The sequence below is a fragment of the Athene noctua genome, chromosome 23 (genome assembly GCF_965140245.1).
Source record: "Athene noctua chromosome 23, bAthNoc1.hap1.1, whole genome shotgun sequence".
NCBI classification, from domain to species: Eukaryota; Metazoa; Chordata; class Aves; order Strigiformes; family Strigidae; genus Athene; species Athene noctua.
In genome coordinates this window covers 3026606-3050557 of record NC_134059.1, presented here as the reverse complement: position 1 = coordinate 3050557, position 23952 = coordinate 3026606, and the positions used below count along the sequence as shown (strand labels likewise).

Below are 23952 nucleotides of genomic sequence, written 5' to 3'. Positions count from 1 at the left end.
GCTCTGCCTCTTAGTTGTGCCCTGAAAAGATTGAGAGATTAAGTTACTGAATGTGATAGAAAACTAATGATTTTTGCCTGCTGAAAGCTACACTGAGAGTATAATTGAAGAAAAATTGAAACAACTTGACCTCATTTGGGCTTCTGTATGTAGTTGGACCCCTTGCTGTTGGGGAGCCAAGTGTGTTTATTCAGTTGAGTTCCTGAATTAAGAGCCCATGAAGATTTTTAGTAGTTATAGAGATAAAGTTGGGAAGTTTTGGGTAGCATTCTCTAAACACTTGCTTCCATAACGTATTTACTGTGGTGTATTTTGAACTCTTTCTTCTTCACTTCTAGTTTCTCCTGTTCTGCTTGAAACACTACTGTTCAAAAATGAAGAAAACTACTGCCTTTCTTTCAAAGCTGCCTGTGCTCATTTTTTCACTTCTTTAGCAACCTTACTACTTGATCTCCTAGGCTCACTGACTGAGATGACTTGTCTGATCTGTTCACTTCCCTTGTCTTGCCCATAAGGTAGTATCCAGTTTCTTAAGGGACCTTGTTTAATCGTCTCCAGTGGCTTTTGCTTTGCCCAGTTTGATCTTGGGCTGCAGCTGTGAGTTTTACAACAAGCTTCAGAAAAGATGACTGATGCATTTCTCTTCCATGCGATACCTGGGTGCTTTAGCTAGCAGGTTCTTGGTTTCTGTCTGCTTCTCTGCTTTTGATGGCTCTTTACAGGAGACTGAAGATGAGTCCGGCTTTATGGGAAGCTTGATGGAAGGATTATTGGAAAAATACATTTTTCTCTGTGCCTTGTAGAAATTTAAATCTCTGTATAGCAGAGAAAGAAAAGCAAACGTGTTGGAAAGTGGAGTGTTTGAGTGCACCAGAAGTAGTAAGCCCAACTTTAGTTTGCTTGTGCGTATTTTAACTTTTTGTCTCTCTTCCATTAAGATTCCAATACTGAATATTCAGGTGAAAATATTCCCGGCGCTCTGTACTGTTGCAGGAACCATATTCTCCTGTACAAACTACTTTGGTGTAATCTTCACAGGTGGAGTTGGCAAAAATGGATCCACTATAGCAGTAAGTACTTCATTCTGCTAGTTATTCTTTAGCACTCTCTGGCTTTTCAGCCATGTCTTTAGCTTTTATTTTACGTAATACCTCCTACATGTGAAATATTTTCCTTTCACTTCCTTGCTGGCTTGGGAAAAACAAGTTGATATTATCTGCATGGTAGTTTTAGGAATCAAGATTTTTAAAACTTTTGCGTGATTAGAAGTACTTGTGGTACTTAGATATTTGCTTTTGAAATTAATCATATAAAACAGGTTATACAAATACACACCCTCCCGGAGAGTTCATAGAAAAGTCCAATGCAAAAATCTATTCAGAAGGAAGATCATCAGGAAGATTGGTTATGGTTTTGATCTTTTTAAAAGATCAGTACTATTCATATTACCAGTGAAAAAGTACAGGTGGAGGTATCTGCACAAGTGCCTTCTGTTTCAGTGAAGGTGGTGATTGATTCTGGAGCCCCAGGAGTTTTCCAAAAAGCAATTCTATACCAGTCTAATAATTATTTGCTACCTAGAAGGCTGTTTTAGTTGCTTTCTAGCTGGCACAGACAACGGAATAGAAGTATTGTCTCCTGTCACTTGCTAACAGCATTAGCCACTGGCCGTGTGACACATGTCAGAACTGTGCACTTCTTGCTACATAAAACCTTACTTTCTCCTCCAGCACAAGAAAGATTCAACCACATTCTCAGCTGATACTCAGGTTACATCACACTTTGTTCTTGTCTTTTTGAACACTGGTACTAACATGTTTTTAATGTGACTTTAGTTAGAAACCACCCGTTGCATGTCACGTGAGCCTTCGGCTTATTAAGGTTTCTTTGCAACGTTCACCTTTTGTTAACCCAATGGTTTAACTTTATCTTGCTGTAGGGAACGAGTGTCCTTTCACCTTTTCTTCATATTGGGTCAGTGATCGCATTAGCTGCAATGATCTACAAGAAATCTGCTGTGCAGCTCTTTGAACGGCATCCCTGCTTATATATACTTACTTTTGGTTTTGTATCTGCTAAGATAACAAATAAACTAGTGGTAAGTGCACCAAAACATTGGATTTTCTTGTTGTAGTAAAACTTTCTGTAGATTTTCAAGTTCTCTGGTTATTCCATTGACTAACTTACATCTGTGTGTGTACTGAAGTGATACTCATGCTTTACTTACTTCCAGTAGCTTGCAGGTGCAGGGGAGCCTTTCTTCTGTTTGCAAGAGGAGTAGTAAACCTCAGGCTGGTGCCATGGTTACACAGTCAGTGCCGGTACAGCTTACAGTTGCCCAAGTACTGTTTTTCCCCCTTTCTCTGCTGTTTATTCACACTTTTGCAGAGTATTTATGCACATGTGTGATGAGCTGGGCTGGCACAAAGTTGGCTGAAACCCCCCGTCAGATGTAGGGGCAGAGGGGAGGAAAGTTTAGGAAAAGGAGAGAAGGTGTCACAGCTGCTGAGGTTTGGAACAGTTGCTTAGAGTTTACCTTAAACACTTGAAGAGAAGTCATGGTTAAGGTTATTAACAGGTTTGAAGCAGGGAACAGATGCAGTGCTCTCGGGAGAGGAGCCCCAGTTGAACAGAGTGAATGAGGGGTTAAACTGCTGCCCCAGCCCTCCCAGTTCTGCAGGCAGATGGTGTGTTGCCCCATGAACTGGATCAGTGTGGGGCATAACTCTCACTGGAAGAAAAGTTTATTTCTTACTACACAGTCACACCAGTTCTGCTGGTAAAAGTGAGGATGTGGTGTAGGACAGCCTCTGTGCGTGTGGGGGAGGGTGGGAAGGTCACCCTTGGACAAAGACATGATCAAATTGTAACCAGAGGGAGCTGGTGATCCTTATGGGACGGGAACAAATAAGTGGAGTGAGAGGAACACCAAGTGTCTGGTTTTTGAAGATCTAGCAGCTGTGAGGTTTTGTTTCTAGGCTCAACTAAACCTTAAAATTTACCAGTCTACTTCCATTTTACTGTGTTGTTTCTGGCAGGAGGAAGAGTTTGTGGGCTGGAAAATGTGTTAGGGTGTTGTGTGTTTTTTTTTTTTTTTTTTTCCTGTAGCTACATTCTTTGTTCTACTAAAAGATACTGCTCCGCAAACCTTGCATCTTGTGTAGCTGTAGTCTTTCATGGTTAAAACAGTATTGCTGCTGCAAGTACTCGATCTCACAGTAATGTGGCTTGAGCTGTAACTTTTTTGTCTTTGTGTATTCTGAAATCACTCTGCCTTGGCTGGCATATGTTAATTTCTTAAACTTCCCTTTTCTTAAATGTAGGTCGCACACATGACCAAAAGCGAAATGCACCTGCACGACACAGCATTCATAGGCCCAGCACTGTTGTTCCTGGACCAGTATTTTAACAGCTTTATTGATGAGTATATTGTACTCTGGATTGCCCTGGTAAGTGTGGGCTCCCTTTGCTTGTCGGTAATCACTGCAAACATTGTGTGCTCTTTCCCAAATACCATTTGTGCTGGTTGAGCCCAGCTGACTCACCCGCAGGGTGATGGGACTGGGAACCTGCTTTACTGAGTTGATTTGAAATAAAGCTAATGCAGAGAGATGAGCATAATTTGAACAGTTTTAAAGCAATGTAGCGAACATTCAAAGCTTAGAATAGAATATTTGGAAGATTTGTGTTGATGTGTTGTTAGCAAGGGAATATATTATGCGCTGTGCAAGTGTAGCTCTCGAAAGCATGTACTTCTGTCATTACTAGCAACACCCATTAGGGAAAAATATCTTGTTATAGGTGCTTAGCAAGTGTTATCTACCAAAACACAATGTTAACCCTTTAATAAAAATTGATATTTTATGTATGGTTATTACCATTCAGAGTTATGAGGCATTTAACAGTATCAATATAGTTGCTGCAACTGTTTTCCCCTCTCTGACTCCAGAGTTAAGAGTCTGTATCTGGAAGAAGGCCCCCTACCTAGAAACGCTTTCTTCACTGAGTGATTATTCCTACAGAGTTAAAGATTTAGTTTATGAAAAGAAGACCCCAGTGCTTTTATTCTGAAGTATGCAGGTGGTGTTATCATAGTCTATAATGTCTATAAATAGTCTGTAATCTAAATGTGTGTAACTTTTTTACCTTTGGCAGATCTTTTCTCTCTTTGATTTGCTTCGATACTGTGTCAGCGTCTGCAATCAGATTGCTGCCCATCTGCACATCCACGTATTCCGAATCAAGTCCTCCTCCACGCATTCTAATCACCATTAGTAAATGGGGAGTCACCATAAGGAGAAATAAGAAAGAGTTGGTTTTCTACATGAGCAGATGTGAAGATACGTGGGAGACTAAGGCAAAAAGCAGATAAGAACAAAGTAATTTATAATAATCAATGTTGTGTAACTTTTATTCTTTGTTATCAGTAACACTCCTTAACTAGTCTCCTGCCTGAGAGAGTGAATTCCAAGTACACCCTAGTCAACTCTACACGTAGTCAACTCTGTTGGTTCAAAGCCCGGGAAAGCATGCAGGGAGTAATGCTCTGTCTTTGTAATTACCTTGATTACAAATTAATCTATATATGGTGAATGGATCCCCAACAACTGAAGTTTCTAATGTAGTATAATTACAGCTGCAATACGACTTGCTTTTAATTTTAATATTTCATCATCTCTTAGTGAAATACTTGTTTAGTGTCCACTTGAAATTTATTTACTAAAGACCTGAGCTGGTAAAAACAGAGATATCGCACTAGCTTGTGTAGCTGAAGCAGCTGTCCAGGTTTGAGTCCAGACTGATGTGGTTCTTTTGCTTATGCATTGGTGATAAAGCGGTTTTTTGCTAAAGAATAATGTGTTGAACAGGGTTCTGCAAGCAGAAGGGGTGCCTGGCATGCAAAATAGTGTGGTATCTTTGTCAATTAATTTTATTTTTTTAAATAAACATTATCTAAAAAGACAACTTATTTCTCAATTTTCTTCAGTGGAAAGACTATAAAAAAAAATTTTACTGTTTACTTTTTTATGTATAAAATTTAAGCAAAATTTCCTTTCTGCTCTTAATAAATAAGAATTCTGAGAGCAACAGTTGTCTTCAGATCTGTGTGTTGCTCTGTCCTACTTAGATCTAAGTAGTACACTCCTGCCAGCTGTTTAGAAAGCAGTTTTGTAATGCTTTTATGTGTATAGTGTTGTCAATCCAGGATCTCCAAGAGCTTTCTCTGCTACATAGTGCAGTAAGTTTGGGGTGGGGCTTTTTTGTTGTTGTTTTAATACCATTTTAAATGTGGTGAACTGCATCAGGGAGGCTAAGTTGGACTTAATGGAGCATTTAGTCGCGTGGTGGTGAAGTGCTCTGATGTGTGCCACAGGCCCTGGCACTGAGGGGCACTTCAGACCCTGAACAAAGTGCCTGGGCTTGCTGTACAGAGCAGAGGGACTGTCTCCAGAGCAGGACCTGCTATGGCTGTCAGGGAGCTGCTTGGGAGACAGTTGGTGGGGAATGCGGGGAACCTGAAATCCTACCCTCTGACCATGGAGCACCTCCCTCGAGGGTAGGAAAGTGCCTCTGTTTACTGGTGGTGTGGTTTAACTAGTCAGCAACTAAGCCCCACAGAGCCACTCACTCACTCACTCCCCTGTGGTTGGATGCGGGAGGGAATTGGAAAAGTAAAAGTGAGAAAACTCATGGGTTGAGGTAAATGCAGTTTAATAGGTAAAGCAAAAGCTGCAGTTGCAAGCAAAGCAAACCAAGGAATTCATTCCCATCAGCAGGCAGAGGCTCAGCCATCTCCAGGACAGCAGGGCTCCATCACACATAACAGTGACTTGGGAAGACAAACACTGTCACTGTGAATGTCCCTCCTTCTCCAGCTTTATAGGCTGAGCATGATGTTATGTGGGATGGGATATCCCTTGGGTCAGCTGTCCAGGTCCTGTGTCCCCCCCAGCTTCTTGTGCACCCCCAGCCCTCTTGCTGGTGGGGTGAGGTGAGAGGCAGAAAAGGCCTTGGCTCTGTGTAAGCACTGCTCAACAATAGCAGAAACATCCCTGTATTGTCTAAAACACAGCCCCATACTAACTACTATGAAGAAAACTAACTCTACCCCAGCCAAAACCAGCACAATGGGGAATGCAGAGCCACAAAGGTACCTGAAAGCAACTGCATGTGTCTCCTTTTGAAGGAATTAAGTAAAGCTCACTTGAAAAATAAAAATAAAAAAAACCAACACCAAGAAATCAAAACCCCCCTTGGCTACGGGAAGTGGTGACATATTTCCTGTGATACCCTAGTGATTAGAAAACATGCTCGGGACGCAGAGAGAAAATTCAGTTCCTTCAGGGCCGAGCGCTTTAAAGCCCTTCTTGCAGCTCGCTGGGCCAGGACCCAGTGTCAGGCTGTCACGGACAGAGAGGCCAGTCTTCCTCAGCTGTGTCCTTGCAGAGACACAGGACTGCTTGGGCTAGAGAGTCGACACAGGAGCATGGCTCTGGTTTAGCTGTTGACGTGTTTGTGTCTGAGGAAAGAATTGGGGCTGGCCCGTGCTTGAGATGCCACAGGAAGGGGAGCTGCGGTCACACTTCTCCAGGCAAGCGCTTAGTGGGTGTGTGTGCTCTGTCCTGTGTCTTCTCTGGTTGGGAGAGTTTTCACAGAATCCTCGAGGTTGGAAAAGCCCCTGAAGCTCCTCCAGCCCAACCATGACCCTCCCCCTGACCGTTCCCAACTCCCCCAGATCCCTCAGCGCTGGCTCAGCCCGACTCTTCAACCCCTCCAGGGATCCCGGGGACTCCCCCCTGCCCTGGGCAGCCCATTCCAACGCCCAACAGCCCCTTCTGCACAGAAATCCTTCCTCAGAGCCAGCCTGACCCTGCCCTGGGCAGCTTGAGGCCATTCCCTCGGGGCCTGGCGCTGGGGCCTTGGCTCCAGAGACTCATCCCCCCTCTCTGCCCCCTCCTGGCAGGGAGTTGCAGAGGGCCAGGAGGTCTCCCCTCAGCCTCCTCTTCTCCAGACTGAACCCCCCCAGTTCCCCCAGCCGCTCCCCAGCAGACCTGTGCTCCAGACCCTGCCCCAGCTCCGTTGCCCTTCTCTGGACACGCTCGAGTCATTCAATGGCCTTTGTTTCCTTCCTGTGGGGTGATACCATTTCAAGTGAGTTGGAGGTCACACCTCGAGATTGGGGCACTGGGGAAAGGAGGAATGTCTTCAGGATGAGGAGAAATTTATGTAGGCTACCCTGCTTCATCCTTGAACTCCCAGGTGTTTCCCTGCTAGTGAGCAGCTATTTTATGGCAAGCACAGCTCTGGGGGAGCCCTGGCCCTGTGGGGTTGTATTGGGGTTCCCAAAGGGTCCCTGCCCGGCTGAAGCCTGAGGAGGAGTTGAGTTCCCCCACTGTGACCACATACCTGGGGCACAGCTCATAGGTGTCCTGGAAAAGTTTACAGTCCCAGCACCTTGATACTGGGAGCATCTCCAGTGTGTAAGGTAGCAGCTGTCTCTTCAGTATCACAGTTTTAGATACAACTTGAATTTAGATAACTAGTTCATTTAACTGTATTCAGCTGGGTGAAGGTTTGATCTAGGTAGTGCAGCCTCTGCTGCTGCCCTGCAAGTGGTGAGCCAGGCAAAGTCTGCAAGGCAAAAGACTGTGGAGGGGTTTTCAGGTGCTGAGGGCCTGTCTTGCATTTCACAAACCACGTGTTTCTTTTCATCAGCATGAAGTGGGTGCAAAACTCAGTTGCTTGGAAAGTCCCTCCCTGGAGTGTGAGTGGTTTTCTCAAGATGCATACAAGGAGAATCATGCTCTGAGTCTTCAGGGTTTTAAGATTTAAGCTGCTCCAAATAATTTGTCACTGATACTTGAGACTGGTGAAGAACTGGTCTTTAAAGGGTCGTCTAGGACCAAACTTTCATTTACAAAACATGTCTAAGCTAAAGCCTGTTATTGAGGAAATGCAGTAGGGCACCTTTTCCTCAGCTTTTCACTGCCTGGAAGTTTGAATGCCCTCTGTGTTCACCCAGCCAGGAAAAAAATCCCCATTTCTATCCTGATAAAGTTTCAGTGTTATCAGGGAATAGTTACTGCTGGTAATCCAAGTGGTATAAAGTGTTGCTGTGCATATAGGTATTGTATAAGTGCCTGTAATAAATAATGGCACACATTAACTTTACCCCTGGCACTTGCACATTACAGCACTGTCTTGTGATCACGGGTTACCTTAGGGCTGCTGAAGGAGTTGAGAAGGAGAAGGGCCCAGCCTAATGTTGTGACATGCTTTTTCACTTTCTGTTGCACTGAGAACACACTTAGAAGGAAGAGCTTTTGCAACAGCAGCCTGTTGAGCTTCCTGAACACCTGGGTCTGAGTATACTTCTTTCAAAACGACTACAACCTGTTCTCTGTTAAGCACGTTTTCTCCTAAAGCTGTAAAGGCAAGCTGAAAACTTCCACTTGGAGTGTTGCCTCCTCTTCTGAGAACTGGTAAAGGAGTTCCCTTGCTTTGGCAAGGAGTTTAACACAGGAGGGAGACAGGTCAAGATACCTCAGGCCCTGTTTCTGTTTCATCTGTGTGCCAGGTTTTTTTCCTACTAGTATTCTTCTCTTCTTTCCTTCCTACCCTGCATGCACTAGGTGCATCCAGCGCTGCTATGTTCCATCTTGGAGTTTGGAATGGAGTTGCAGAGAAGTTTAATCACTTCCAGAGAGCAGGAGGTGAAGATTGCAGCAGTTTTCAGAGCTTATAGCCAGGTGGGAAGTGGTCTGAGGAGGGAGCTGCATCTATTACTGCACTGGGGCAATCTGAAAGCACTTAGCCATAATGAGTGTGTTGACTCTGGTAGGTTAAATATACCCAGGACTATTAGCTGGCACTGAGGTCAGCTGGCAGAGGGTGACACATGCCATAACATGAAGTTTCTCTTCCAAGCAGGGCAGCTGCGTAGCAGGACTTGAACCTCAAATCAGGAGCGATGCCTGAGCTGCCTCCCAAACCATGCCTGGGAGTTGTTTGTACGAGTGTGAGTTGGCTAATACTACGCTGGGAACTATGTTAACAATTTAGCAGAATAAATGAGCCCTTTCCAGTTCAAGGAAACATTTCTTGGCACTGTTTTATTTACTGTTGTAGTCTTAGATCAAGTGTTAGAGAAATGTTGAGCAGGAAGTAGGATTTTAAAATATGCTGCGTTTTTTGCTGATCTGCTGCAACGTGACCTGAGCCCAACGGGCTGTGTCTGTGCTCTGAACAAACAGCAGCTGAATTTACCCCAGTGTCTCCAGCAGCAAACACAGTGCCCCCACCTACAAGCAGGTGGTTTAAGAAGCAGCAGGCTGAGTTCAAAGAAATAAATATTTTATTCATCACCTGCCGTTTCAGCATGATGTCTTCTTTCTTCACCGATCTTGACTGATCACAGGGATGTGCATACTTCTTGCAATATGCAGCCTGCCCACCCTCTGGGCGTTAAAGGGAGGGTGTTAAAGCTCTTGCCAGGTTGCACCAGTTGGGTGAGTAAGCAAGTGTGATGATATCAAGCTGCTTTTCAAGGTTCAGGCCAATCCTGCTCAAGAAACCCTTAGAACTTGCTGAGCAAGACCAACATCAGTCACACAGGCTTAGAAAACAAGGACGGAGTCAGGAAGAGTAACAGCATACTGAAAGGGAGAAGATGTGAGAGGAGGTGAGGGAGGAGATTTGGGGGTCCTGGGGTAGCTACACTTGAACAACATATTTTTTAAAATTAAGGATCAGCTTTTCTGTATCTCTGTTTTCATTTCAGCAGCTATGGAATAACCTTCCATCATATTTTTCTCTGGCAGGAATTAAGCAGCCACACAATCCAGTCCCTTATGTGATTTCTAATTCTTCTTTTCTAAAGAGCTATTGTCAAAGCAAGGACCACTTCCCATTTTTCTCAATGAAACGGTATAATGCTCCACAACCAAAAAGGTTGGCATCTTCTCAAAATGGTAATGAACAAGCAGGAGGAAGGGGAGGCAAATGGTCTTTTCAAAAGAGATAATTCTTGATAGGTGCCCTCGATTATCCACACACACAATTTTCTGCTGGCAGGTGAACTTTTTAAAATAAGAAACCCACAGAAAAAGACCACTAGCCTCTAATTTCCGGTAGTTAAACCTGTAACACTCTCTCTACCCATGAGGGGGAACTTGTGGAGCCAGAGCAGATACCCACAATGCCAAAAAATCCCCTTTTTTTCTAACAAATAATTCTTGTTCTCCTCTCCAAACACACATGGGGGATGAACAAAAATCAACAATTTTCTTTCAGCAGGGCTAGAGAGTTTCATTGCTGTTCAGTTTGTACCCTCTGTCCAGCTGAGTTTCTGTCACATTTGTGCATGACTGCACAAATAGTTACTTCTAAAGTAAGTGCCCTTTACATCTGTCTCATTTTCGTTAGATGTTCAACAGCTCTGAAAGCAAAAGCGGGCAGTCAGCCTGCTGACATTTTAGTGTTTATGTAAAATCTCTTACCCGGGCATTCAATACTACTGCAAAAGTTGTATTAAACTATATTTTTGTTAACACTCGCATGCGTGCACATGTCTAACGGGTACCCAGTGATGTGGCAGCTTGGCTATAACATCCCAGAGAGGATGAAGAAGCTCCCCTCGACCCCAGCCCTCGCTGGGAGAAGCATCTGCCCTGGTTTGTCTGGGAAAGAACCAGGCAGACCTGGAGCCAGCACCAGCTTCCCCTGCTGCAATATTTATTCTCTAGATAAGTGCATTAGGAAAGGGGGAGAACCATAATTTAGGTTTAACTCTGCTGCAGGCATCACATTACAGAGACAGGGCTTCAGTGAACTGCAAGGTTTTTAAAGAAGTTGACATCAGAACCAGCAACGAGGAGGACGTCGACATGTTTTACTGCTGGATTTAACAAATACTTCCTACCCAAAGAGCTAATCAGCCATTTCCTTCTACTAAAAACACAGCCCTGTGGCCTTCACAGTTTGCTCACAGCACAAATAAATAACCTGTTGGAGAAGAATATTTTTGTTTCTTTTAAGAGCTAAACTGGGCTCTAAGTGGTACCAATGAAGCAGACAGCTGCTACAGAGGAAACCGCTAAAATCCAGCACGACTGTTCCTGCTGGTATTTAACAATGAGCAGATCTTGATAAAAAACAAACCGAAACATTTGTTAATAATAGCAACCTTGGAAACTTACTCAATAGGATGTTACTTATTTGCAGAACCTAGGTTTGTTTTAATTAGAAATAACACTATTTCCTACTCATCTTTTTTTTTGTTGTGTTTTTTTCTTCTTTTTTTTTTTTTTTTTCTCTCTAACAATTACTCTACAACCTTTGTTGTCCTGCAGCAAGCTCCCTGACTTCCCTCCCTTGCTGTGTCAGGTCCTGGTGGGGCCAAAGACTCTGTGCAGGGCACTTTGAGCCACAGTTCATCCGGACTGCTAGCAAGATCAGAAGAGAAATCCCAGCCTGCTTTGCTAGCTCTGTGCTAAAGAGTTTTTCAGTGCAATGATGCCCTGAGGAAAAAAAAAGAAAGGGTAGAAACTGGTGCTGGGTGCTGCCCACACATCTCATGAGTCACACATGGGCAGGAACCGGTGGACAGATCCAGTGGAGTCCGGCGTGTTCTGCCCTTGGACTTAGGGCACGCGACGAGTCTGTGCCACGTGGTGCTGGTGGGGAGACCTGCTCGGTCCCAGCCCTGCTCCTGTGCTCCCAGGCTGGACTTCAGGAGTCCCTTCGGTGCTTCTTCTGTTCGTGGTACTCTGTTATTTTCTTCTGGAAATATGCTGTGGATGAGAAAAGGTTGTTAGTGCAACGGAAGGGTTTGAGCTGGGGAGGATAGAGGGCTGTCCCGGGAGCCAAATCGTGCTGGGTTACGGCCAACTGCACCCAAGTGAGGACCCAGGTGAAGTTGGGGTTGTTGCAATTCCACCCATCCCTCTCACCCACCCAAAACGGGCTTCATTGTGCTGGGTTAGTGTAAGTTTTTAACCCACATGTTCACTCCTGTTTGGTCTTGGTGTTTCCTCTGCAACCAGCAAGGAAGGGAGAAAGTGGGAGACCCTGGGAATGCCAATAGCCAGAAGGGTGAAGTAGGCTGGGAATGTAATGAGAAAGTTGGGATTGTGCCATCCCTCTCTCCCAACCCCAGGCAGACCCAGGTCCATGCCTGCTCTATCAAGTCTGACTTAAAAGGGCAGAGAAAGCCAAGGCAGTGCCGGGCCCCGATTCCCCGGGCAGGCTGCGGAGGGGCCAAAGAGGGACCCACCACGGGCACCATCAGCCACTCGCTGCCGCGTGGGGCCGTCCGAGGGGATGTTTGCCTTGCTCTGACACGGCAGTCACTGACAGCAGTGATAGCACTCTCTGAGTGCAGCAAGACCTTGAGGGCAGCAACTCCCAGGCCAGGATGACCCTGGCGACCAGCAGATGTTTAGGGTGGCTTCCTCAACCTCCACTGCTCGTGTTTGTCCTCGTCCTGGGCTGGGAGGAGGCTCAGTTCAGCCCAATGCCCTGTAAATTCCTGGGAAGGGGGAAGGACCAACCCAGCCACCACAGCTGGCGGCAGAGATGAGTCAGGGCTTGCAGGCAGCACAGCCAGGAGCCAGCTCCCAGCTCTGCCTCCATCCGAGCCAAATATCTGTGCTGCTAGTGGCATGTTTGCCTAGACACTGGGCTCTCAGTCAGCCTGCCCTGGCCCCAGTCAAGCGACAAGATCTAAAATGAGCCCAGGGATTTTTTTTGATTGTTTGAGAGGAACAGAGAAATGCAGCTGTTGAGAGCAAACGGGTGCTACGCGCTGTCCTGAGCATCCTCAGCCTCGAGCTGCATCCCTCCCTGGGCATGGAGCATCTCTTTCCCTTAACCGAATAGCCCAGGACTTTGCAGAGCTCACCGGCCACAGAGGGAAGGAGAGATGGGACCGTTTACCTTCCTGTGGGATCCTGCTCTTTTCTGCTTCCTCAATAAATAGGGAAAACATATTCGTCTTCACAAACTTTTTCACAAATTTGCGGTTGGTCTTGGAGGCGATGGCTTTGCAGAAGGCTCGCTCCTGGAAGGTGCCTGAGCTGTTTTTACTCCATTTGATGTGCGAGGCGTAGTGGCCAACCATTCGGACGAAGAATTGCACGAAGGTTTCAGAGACGAGCGTGTTCACCTGCTCGGATGCTGGAAGAGGACACGGAGCACAAGAGGTGGTGATGGGACCTCTGAACATAGAAAGGTCTTATTTTAACCTGGCCACTCTGCAGTCTGTGTTTGCCTCCCCAGAAATTATTTGCTTAAAACCTCCCTCCGCCAGTAAACAAAGCTCAGGCTAGTTTTGCTGAAGGAGCACTGGATGTGTTGGCTTCCAGGGTGGCAGCATCTTTATGGGCCAAATATTGGCAAAAGCTGATTTTTTTCAGCAGAATTAGATGTTCCTGCTCTTGTGTTTCACAGGACAGGGGAAAGGCCAAGGGATTTCCCTCCTGTGGCTGCATTTTGTAGCAAATTGGGGCAGAAACATTGCAGGCCAGGTGCCTTTAGGAAAGTCGTTTCACTGAGGACTCTGGCCATCTGCAGAGGGCAGCTTGCGTGTGTTTTACTCTGTGTAAAGAGACGCCCTTACTGTGTACGTTGTTGTTGTTGTTGTGCCTGTTCAGAGACGTCAGCATCTCGTTCTGCAGCTTGATGGGCAAGATCTCCTCCTCATCGCCGACCTGGAAGGCAACAGGGCCATGAAGCACCCAGCACCGGTGGGAACCCACCTCAGATGGCTGCGGGTAGCAGTTAATGAAGCCCATCAGTGGGGGGCTTTCTGCAGAGCTCATTAATGAATTATCTTTGCAGGGTGCTGCAGTGATTATGGGAGTGGGATGCCCAACACATCATGACAGGATGGATGCAGTGGCTGGAGACATCCCTTCATGGGACACTCCCCCTGGATGGCTGACACTGAGATGACTCTGCCCCCAAAATGTGAAAGCTGCCAGGTAGCCAGCACCGAGGGGAAAGGGACCCTTCCCGGGGCTACCCAGGCTAGGGGAGCCCCCCCACCCCAGCCCCATGTCCTGCACAGGGGGACCTACCGCCCGGAGGATCTTTCCTTCGCAGAGGTCAACTATCAGAGCCTGAAAGAGAGCAGAGAGTGACCAGGTTTAGCCCTACCAAGGCATCCAGGATTCCTCACACCTGTTTTGGGATCAGACCGGTGTGTCCACGCGAGTGTAGCAGGAGAGGGATCAATGCCTCTGTGCTGGAGGGACCTGGGTGGGGAGACCAGAGCATCCCACCAGGGACTATAATTGCTGCAGGCTTGGTCTTGTCTCCACGCAGCTCTACTCCGCTTCTGCAAGGTTGAGATGATGCCAAGAGCCAGCCTGGCCAACAGCAGCTCCTTGAGCCCCCAGGGTCAGGCCTGCAGGTCCTGGGGTGACCGGCAGCACCCAGGGGGATATGGAGGTGTTGCCCCAGGTGCCAAGAGGAGGGGATGTACAAGAAGCCCCAATCTTCAGCCTCCTTGGACTGGAAAATAGCACAATCAGATCCTCCAGCCCCAGAGCCAACCCAAACCCAGGGTCGCAAACTAACCAATGGCTCCATGCAGATGCTTCCCCTCCCGCCAGATGAAATACCTCCTCCATTGGCTGGTCCAGGACCCGCTCCAAGTGCCGCATCTGGATGCCGACCATGAAGGGCGTGGGGCAGCAGACAGTGTCGAGCAGGCACTCAGGGACCACGGGGATGTAAGTGTGAGCCCAGGTGAAGGGGTAGAGGAGAGCAGCCACTGCGTGGATGCACTGCGACAGGACGCTGCAGGACAAGGAGCCATTGTGGTGGCATTGCATGAGGAAAGGGAACTTCACTGCTCAGAGGCAACACCCCGCCCCGAGCTCAGCTACATCCTGCGCTCCTTCAAGGGTGGGTTTTTTTATTTTATGTTAAAATAAACAGATCAGGACTCACCTCAGCTCCTCTGCCAGGAAAATGAGCCGTCGCTCCAACACGGCAGAGGCAAAGATGTGCAGGATGAGGTGGGGGCTGAGCCGCTGGAGCAGAGCCTGAAACTCCACGTGCTCCAGGTGGGCATCCACGGGCCGCGTGAGCTCGATGATCTGCAGAGGGAGAGCCACTAAACCCCGGCTTAGGAGGTGCAACGCTCCCCCCTGTGCCACCCTGACCCCTGATTTGGGAGCATTTAATGACCCAGCATTTGCAGCATCTTGATCACATCCCTCTGCAAGGGGAAAAGCTCATCTTGTCCTTCCTGTAGATGTGGGCTGTGCCACGCTGAGGATGAAGGGGAAGCCAGTGACAATGTGCACTGTGAGGTTTATTTATTGGGGCACTGTGTTTTTAACCAAAATGCCTGTTTCCTCCAGCACTCACAAGGACGTGCCCCCACCTCAGCAGCTGACAGCCATCTGATGGCAAATGTTGCCCAGGAGAGGGAGGAGAGCCTGACTTCTGCTATAAAAAACACAAAAACTTCCTCAAAAGCCTTTCCAGGAGGGTCAGCTTGCCTCGTCCTTGCTAGGACAGCCCAAAAGTGAATTATCTAATGGATATTTGCAGGTGTTCTGTCTATTCTGCTGGCTTTGCACCAGACAAGAGTCTCCCAAGCTGGTTGATGGTACCTCTGCCCCGCTGCAGGCAGCCCCGAGGTGGTGACCACTGAAGAGTTAACCAGACTGTGCAGCTCATGACACAGTCCTGGCCCCTCTCCCCAGCTTTACAGGGGAGAAAATCCCCCTCCTCTCTGTGCCAGGCCGCCTTTCCAGCAAAGCAGCATCTTCCCAGCCAGCACAGGGCTTGGCTGGGCTCCACAGCCCTTTACCAGCACAAATCCTGCGCAATTCCCAGCTCATGTGGTACCCAGGATTTATTTTCACCCCTTTCCCTGTTCTGTCCCTGATCTCTTCAACTTGCTCCAGCCCCTGCCTGGAGCCCCAAAGCACAGCACTTTCGAAGAACATCTTCATACAACCTCCTTCCCCGTCACCCCAGCTGCGCTCCCTGCAGCCTGGCCCGTGGCCAGAGCATTGAGCAACCTGCACAGCCCTTGCACAAGCCTTCCTGATGAAGAAATCTCTTGCAATTTGATAGCCAGCTGCTAACTTGCACTAGAGAGAAGGGATCTTGCTCTCAGACCCACCCTGGCAGGACGTGTCCCTGGGATGCTCAGCACTGAGGTTATTTTGCCCGGTACCAAGGCAGATCGCCTTTTTCCAACGCAGCTTTGCCACAAGAGAAAGAAAAACGCAAAAGAAAAGGCTCTGCCTGTGCGAGCCTGAGCTGTGCGTGGGCGAGATCAGCCCCACGGGCACCGAGCCTCTATCAGATCTTTCCACAGGTAAAGGCCGGGCTCTGCCGCATGCCTGCGCCGTGGTGGCTGCCTGCCCGTGATGCTAAACTGGGGCGGGTGTCGAGGCTGAGAGCTGAGCGCCGCGGTGCAGAGGGGAGGCTGCAGCCTGTAACACCCCGCGACAGCCCCCGCACCACTGTGCGCCCCGACAGCCCTGCACGCTGCACCCAGGGGTGCGAACGCCGGCTCACAAGTGGGGTGCAGCCAGCCCCACTCCGCGGCCCCTGATGTGACGCACCGCCCTGGCGTAAAGGCTGTGCAAGCACCGACCTGTTAAGAAATGGCAACCGGGGAGGTTTTGTGCTGGTGGTTTTGTGCTGGCAGCTCCAGCTCGAGGCTGATGGAGCTGCAACGATGCTGCTTTGCAAGGATGCAAAGGTGGGGCAGCATCGCCTGTGGATGGGCTCCATCCTCATCTGCACTGCTTGCTGCTCTCCTCCTGGACCAGGAGGGAAGTGGCACCCATTTCCCCAGGGCATGAGGCCTCCGGCAGCGCAACCCAGCACCCACTGCTCCAGCGAGCACCCATGGGTGCTGCAGGTGTGGAGGACGCTCCCAGAGATGGTCCAGGCTCCCCATGTTGGAGCAGTCCAGGAACTGCTGCTGAGCCCCCGAGACCCCCACTAACCTCTGTGCCTGACTCAGGGATGAAGCTTTTAATGGTGACAGTTTTCCCTGGGGCTGGGAAGGGTGATTCCCGAAGGCCCTGCATGAACGGGTAAATCACTGCCATGGAGATCTGGCGTCTCTTCTCCACCTCGTCCAGGATCTGAGGGAGAAAAAAAGTGAGCTGTGAAACCCCGGCCGGCAACGAAGTGGCTGCCTGGGCCACCACGAGCCAGACGGAGCCACCACACCCCTACCTTGGAGAAGAGCCCGAAGCAGCCCAGGCAGCTGATGATGCAGAAGACTTCAGGGAGGCGGACACCACGGCCGGATGGCTGGAAGAGGATGGGAAAAGGGTGTGAGCATCTCCCAGCCCCACCGCACCAGCTCTGTGCTCTCCCCAGAGATCCCCCCTGGCCCTGCTCACCCCCCTGGCCCAAAACGCCCAATCACCCACTGGGGGATTTTCAGAGCTGGGGCTCAGGCCAAGGATGCAGTTAGTGCTGTAAAAGCAGAGGCTGCCCAGGACCAGGAGAGGGCAATTCAGATGCCAAAGTTGTTAATTGTTTTGGTGCAAATCCTTTCGGTATATTCCCAAACTTTCCTTGTTTCCAGACATGTGCCCTCTGAGACCTCCTACCCCACCACCCTCGGGGCTAATCCTGCCTCCCACTGAAGCAGGGACCAGGGGGATGAGTGCCTAGGCTGTTTTTCCCTTTCCAACTGGATTATCCTGGGTCTGTTTGCTCTCTGTGCTTTCAGCCCTCCGGACATGCAGTTCAAACAGCCACAGCTCAGCCCTAGATGCAGAAGTGGGCAGGTTTGCCAGAGAATGAAATGGTGATGGTATCCAGCAAGTCATTAAGCCATGGCATATGGCCCCGTGGCTTTACGTCCCCATTTAAGCAGTCTGTGTGTAAATCAGCAGCCAAGGATGACCTCCACTGCGCCTCACCGTCCCCGAGCTGGCCAAATCCATGAGCTGAGAAAGGCAGCCACTGCTCGAATGCAGGTTTTGGGGAATGGGGCTGAGGGCACCTGGCTCCTTGACATCTGGATGGGCGCATGTGCATCCGCACCCTGATCCCGAGTGGGATTTGCAACCATCCTGACTGCTGGGCCAAGGGAAAGGAGCCAGGGAAGCTGCACATCAGTGGGGAGGCAGCGACCACAGGTACAGGGAATGGCACCTCCCAACCGTCGCATCTCCTGGTTGCATTTCAGGTCAGCCCTGGGCTACAGCAAATGCTGTTTTCCTCCACCCAGTACCCAAGTGATGCCCTAGCAGAAGAAATCTCCAGAGGAATCCTTTTGGGCACCCCATTGCTGCTTGTCATCATCTTGTCAAGGCAAGTGGCTTTCTAAGGCACATGCCCAGGAGCTGTGTTTCAGGCACGGCAGAAGGCACCATGTCCCACCACGGGGATGCGGTGGCATGGCCACCGCCGACCCAGCAATGGGTGTACAGGCCGTGGGGTGCTCACCAGCAGCCGCCTGCAGTAGCCGATCTTCCTGCTGCCATCCACATTGGTCAGGACGAAAGAGAAGGTTTCGCTGCAAGGAAAGACAACGCATGGGTATGGGACAGCTCTTCCAGCCCACAGCCCTTGGGTGCAACAGCACAGGGTGGGAAACCACAGCTGAGACCCCACAGCGGGGGAGGTACCTGGTAAACTCAGTGACCGGGGCCCAGTTGTTGCCGTCAGGGAAGCAGAAGAGGGGGATGGCTTGCAGGAGACGTTCCTCCTCCTCCTTCTGGCCCTTCAGCAAGTTCTCGCGCTGGAACAAAGCGATGACAAGAGTCAGAGTGATGAGGGGGCCCATAGCCCCAGGGGATGGGGTGTGTCCCAAAGCAACCCCCAGCTCGGACCAAAGCAGAGAGTGCCTGCACATCCCTGGACAATCATCTCCCAAAAATCCAATTTTTGACTCTTTTACCCCACAGATAGTGGGGCAAAGCAGAGGCCCCCAGGGCCCCCTCTGCAAAGAGGGGATCTTCTCCTGTGCCACCTCCCCATGGTGTGATTTTGCTGCTGTGGTTTCCCCTTCTGGGACAGGATACAAGGGACCACCCTGGGATTTTCCACCTGGAGTTTGTGGCCCAGAGCTTGGTCCACAGGGAGGGACAGATGGGCCCAGCAACCCCAACCCATGACAGGCAAAGCCCCGGGGTTTGGGTCTGTGACTTCAGGGCACAGGGTATTTTTCTGTTTTCTCCCAGCTCTAGTGAAGGGGAAGGAGCAACATCCCCTTTTCCTCTAAATTTTGAATATTCTTCCCAGGAACACAGGAGTAAATACCTTTGGGAACTGGTAGGTTATCTTGGGTTCATAATGTCCATCTGACATCTTCTTCAGCGACACCACCACCAGGTACTCAAAGAAAAACTGTCCAGCAGAATAGAGGATGGAGCTTCGCTCTCCAGGCTTCCCCTGTGGCACTCGTGAGGGGTTATTTTCTGCAACAGAGGCCTCCTCTTTTCCTCCTGTAGCCAAAAAATCCCCCCAGAAAACAGAGCAGAGTGAAATGAAAGGTCAGGAGGCGTCCTGATGGAAGGAGAGGAGATGCTACACAAGGATGGACAAAGTGGCTGGAGGGAACCAGGACCTGGTGCACAGGGTGTTTTGGTCCCTGACAGTGAACAGCTGGAGACATGTGGGCACAGGGCACAGTAAGGAAAGAGAAACGGCTTTGATGAGTCTTTTGGATAAAATCAAAGTGCCATCAGACACCCCCAGCCCCCCTTTGGCCCATCCCAGGGAGGGCAGAGGGATGCCCAGAGCAAAACCAGCACATGGGATGGTGGTGAACGGATGGTCTCTGCAGAAAGCATCTGTGAGAAGGTGTGGGAATGCTTTTATAGCCGTTAATTTTATTCCCTTAGGGGAAAAAACCAGCAAACAAACAGCACAGATCTTGTTTGAGCACCTTCAAAGGCTCCAACAAGATGAATCCCAACCTCTCCCTGCCAGATGTCCTCAGTCCTGGGAACTGCTGATTGCAAATGAGATACTCGAGGGTTCTCCCCAAACCACAGCTCCCAAGCAAAGCAATTCCCTGAGACTACATCCCATTTCTTGTTCAGCCGGTTGGGGAGGACAGCTGGGAAGTGTCAGCTGTCACAACCCAAAAAACTAGAAGTAAGAGTGAAGAGAGCCCAAGCCGACATCTCCAGTGGCCCTGGGAGGATCGTGGTGGGGCAGTGAGATCTGAGGGCTGGGAAGCAGTGGAGGAAAATGCCAGCGGGAGGCTCTGGCCAGGCCATGCCACAGCTCTTCCCTCTCCCAGCAGCTGCTTGTGACTAATTCCCTGGTTCCTGGCACCAAAACTGTCCCAGGCTTGGTCTTGGCTCTGATTACGGTGGGGAGCTCCTAGGAATAACAGGCAGGAAAATAAAAGTTTGTCTGGATGAAATGACTGACTCTTGCAATTTGTTCCAACATCCTGGAGTTTGGCCCTGGGCTCTTTTGGTTGTGCTGCAGCTCGGCAGGGCAGTGTGTGGCTGTGGCCGGCTGCTTCTCCTCCGTGCATGACACCCTCCTTCGAAACCAGTGCTGGTGGACACCCCATCCCATGTAACCCTCCAGCTCTGAAGCTGCCACCTTTAGGCTGGAAACACCTTTCCAGCCTTCACTCCAGATCATCAGGAGCTGACAGGAGCAGAAAGCTCATCCCAGAAGGTGACACTCACAGACCCACCATGCGATGTCCCTTCCCAGGGACCAGAAATGCCCTTCCCAGCTCGGGGTAGGGAGATCATGAAGCCACCCCCAGATACACCCTGAGGCTGCTCCACCTCCACATGCAAAGTCCTTCCTCTTGTCAGGGTGAAATTCATCCCAAATAGGTTCCTTCACAGCAGGGGGAAGCCCAGGAGTATCCTGAGGATGAGACCTGGCTGCAAACACGTCTGGTTTGTCCTCGGTGGGGATCACCTGTGTGACAGCCCAGCAAGGTGCTCCAGGCCAGGGAAAATCAGGCAACAGGATGCTCCTTGCTTCTCCTGCTCCTCCTTGGGATGCTCCAGCAACAGCTTCAGTGGTCCAATCTCACCTACGGGGCCGGGGCAGGAGGTTCTTGCTGGGACCACAGGGGATCGGGCTGTGTGGTGGGAAGGGCTGCTGGCATCCCCTGTCTTCGCTGGATGCTGGTGATGGTTGTTTTCCCATCACAGATTGTTAGGCTAAGGTGCAAATCCGGTTAAATCCTGCCTATCCAGTCCCCTCCTGCATTTCAGAGAATACAAGACACGCTCTCAAGCAAGGGCTGGATTTGCATCTTTTCCACAGGGTTTTCAAACAGCCGAGTAAAACCCACTGCTCCGCGGAGGCTGGTCCTGCTGGGCTGCGGGGCTGCCTCCCGCAAACTGACCCACGCACCTGCCCAACGCGTGACCCGGCACGGCCAGCCCTGCCGAAGGGCGGTGTCACCCGGCAGCACTCCCCTGCGCAGGGTCTGCTTGCAAAGCCCTCGCTGGCAGAGAGAGCCCAGATCCCTCCGAGGCTGCAGTACCCCATCCCTGGGCTGGAAGATGAGCTCTGGGCATGTACGGGGCCTCGCGCCATCGTGCAGCGTTGGATGGGTTTAATGTGGCATCAGAGGCCCCAGCACTCCCCCAAGCTGTCAGGATTTGCAGTCCTTGCATGTCCCAGGGACACAGGCCACTGTCACAAGAGCTTTGGCCAACAACTCTCCTGTAGTCCCGTAGTCCAAGTGGGGAAGACTGGGGGATGCTTTTATAGCAGTTAATTTTATTCCCTTAGGGGAAAAAAAATCAGCAAACAAACAGCACAGATCTTGTTTGAGCACCTTCAAAGGCTCCTACAAGATGAATCCCAACCTCTCCCTGCCAGATGTCCTCAGTCCTGGGAACTGCTGATTGCAAATGAGATACTCGAGGGTTCTCCCCAAACCACGGCTCCCAAGCAAAGCAATTCCCTGAGACTACATCCCATTTCTTGGACTACCCCCGGCCTCCCCAGCAGCAGGAGCATCCCCTGCGAGGAGGGGAAGGAGCCAGGTGGCCGGGGGTGCTCAGGCAGCTCCTGGGTGGAAAACGGCTGCTGGTGGTGTGGATTTTCACCCCTCCCTCCGCTGGGCACCGAGAGGGCAAAGGCTGCCAGCGTGCGCCCTGGCCCATGCGGAAAAACGGCACCGAGGCTGCTGGTGTTAAAAGAAAAAGACGTTTTGCTGCACAACCAGCTTCCCTGGCCAGAGTGGGGTTTCCTTATCAGCCAAGGGCTGCGCTCAGACCTGCGTTGTGATGCAGCACGACCTGTTTCTCTCCTCCTGGAAAACTCCCGGGCTGCAGTGTGCCAAAATCTCCCGTCCTGGCACGAGGGTTTGTGGGGGAGCTCTGCCTCCCGCACCGTGCAGCCGCCCACCTGCCCCAGCAGAGAGGAAATGGCTTTTGCTTTATCGCACCTTTTCTGCTGAGCTCAGAAAATCACGTATCACACCCGGAACAAGAGCCAGCCAGCACAAAACAGAAACGGGGGGGGGGGGGGGGGCGGCTTGCAGTCGTCCCCCCAAATCCACAGGTTGCCCCAACCTGCTCTGCTGTGGCTTATAGAATCCCAGAATCGTTCAGGTTGGAAAAGCCCCTCGGGATCATCGAGTCCAACCCTCAGCCCGACTCCACAAAGTTCTCCCCTACCCCACATCCCCCCACAGCTCATCCCAACGGCCCTTAAACCCCCCCAGGGATGGGGACTCCCCCCTCCCTGGGCAGCCTGTTCCTCTCTGACCACTCTTGCTGGGAAACATTTTTTTCCTCATGCCCAGCCTGACCCTCCCCTGTGGCAGTTTCCAGCCGTTCCCTCTTGTCCTGTCCCTGATCCCCTGGGAGCAGAGCCCAGCCCCAGCCTCTCTGCAATGTCCTGTCAGGAGCTGCAGAGAGGGATGAGGGCTCCCCTCAGCCTCCTCCTCCTTGAGATATGGCAGGCCAGAAAACCCCAACGATCCATCCTGTGTCTTGGAAAAGCTCACAAATCCCAAAGGACGCATTTCTGCACCGTTCCTCTAAAGGTTCCACGACACTGACCTGCCCCGGGGCACCGTCCCCGCGGATCCCCCGGTGCCACGCTCCGGCCTGCCCGGCCGCCTGGGAAAGCTTTGGGGGATGCGGTAAGAGGGAGGTTGTGGGGCTGCCCCCGTGACGGGGTGAACCCCCGGGGGATGGAGGAGGCTCATTTAGGACGGGGTAGGCTCCCGGGGATGGGGTGCAGCTCCCGGGATGGGGGTGCAGCTCCCGGGGGCGGGGGGAAGCGCCTGGGGATGGAGCAAGCCCTGGGAGATGGGGTCAGCCCCGGGGGCAGGCGGCCCGGGTGGGCTCCGTAGGGCGAGCGCCTAGGGGCAGGGCTGGAGGGCACCGAGCCGGTGCCGGTGCCGCTCCCCGCAACCGGCGGTGCCACCCGGCGCGGCCGCGCTGCGCTGCCCGGGAAAGTCCCCGCTCCGCCGGCAGCCGCGGCCCCGGGCTGGCACCGGCCCCGGTCCCGGCAGCGATACCGGTACCAACACCGGCACCGGCACTTCCCCCGGAGCCCGGCGCGGGGCTGTGTCCCCCCCCGGTGTCCCCTCCCGCCCCTCACCTCTGCGGCCGGAGCGCCGCAGGCTCCGTCGGAAGAAGTTGCCGATGGAAGCCATGGTGGCCCCGGCGCGGCCCCGGTGCGGCGCGGCCCGGCGGGGAGGGTTCGGCTTCCGCCCGCCCCGCTTCAGCTTTCCCGGGGGAGGAGGGACGGGACGGGACGGGGCGGAGAGGAGAGGAGGAGCGGCCCGGGGGGGGGGACGGGCCGCACCTGGAACCGGCCGGGGCACGGGGAGCCCCCCCCACCCCCGGGAGCGGCTCCCGGGGAGAACCGGGCGTGGGGGTCCCGGGAACATCGGGAAGGGGGGAGCCGGGAGCACCTGGCTGCGGAAGAGCCGGGAGCGCCGGCACCGAGCGCACTCGGGACACCGGGAATAGGGGAGTCGGGAGAACCCCTGGGTACGAG

General features: G+C 51.2%; 2 protein-coding genes across 8 annotated transcripts in view; one reads left to right on the top strand and one right to left on the bottom strand.

Annotated features, from left to right (window-relative positions):
- Window positions 1–5084, top strand: part of CEPT1 (choline/ethanolamine phosphotransferase 1) — a 79727-nt gene extending 74643 nt beyond the window's left edge. For all 7 annotated transcript variants that reach the window (XM_074925305.1, XM_074925304.1, XM_074925302.1 and 4 more), the window contains 4 exons: window positions 939–1070; window positions 1940–2098; window positions 3324–3449; window positions 4156–5084. In XM_074925305.1, coding sequence (XP_074781406.1) covers window positions 939–1070; window positions 1940–2098; window positions 3324–3449; window positions 4156–4275 — 537 coding nt within the window. In that variant the 3' untranslated portion in view covers window positions 4276–5084. The remainder of the gene's footprint in view (window positions 1–938; window positions 1071–1939; window positions 2099–3323; window positions 3450–4155) is intronic.
- A 4081-nt stretch (window positions 5085–9165) lies between these two features.
- DENND2D (DENN domain containing 2D) lies at window positions 9166–23678 on the bottom strand. Its single transcript, XM_074925618.1, has 13 exons — window positions 23551–23678; window positions 19261–19445; window positions 18627–18739; window positions 18445–18514; window positions 17218–17295; window positions 16983–17123; window positions 14956–15104; window positions 14625–14802; window positions 14079–14120; window positions 13619–13709; window positions 12937–13176; window positions 11750–11792; window positions 9166–11316 (listed from the first exon to the last, which is right to left on the bottom strand). The coding sequence occupies exons 1-13, from the start codon at window positions 23603–23605 to the stop codon at window positions 11265–11267; spliced, it is 1437 nt and encodes a 478-aa protein (XP_074781719.1). The 5' UTR covers window positions 23606–23678; the 3' UTR covers window positions 9166–11264.
- Between the last annotated feature and the right edge of the window lie 274 nt (window positions 23679–23952).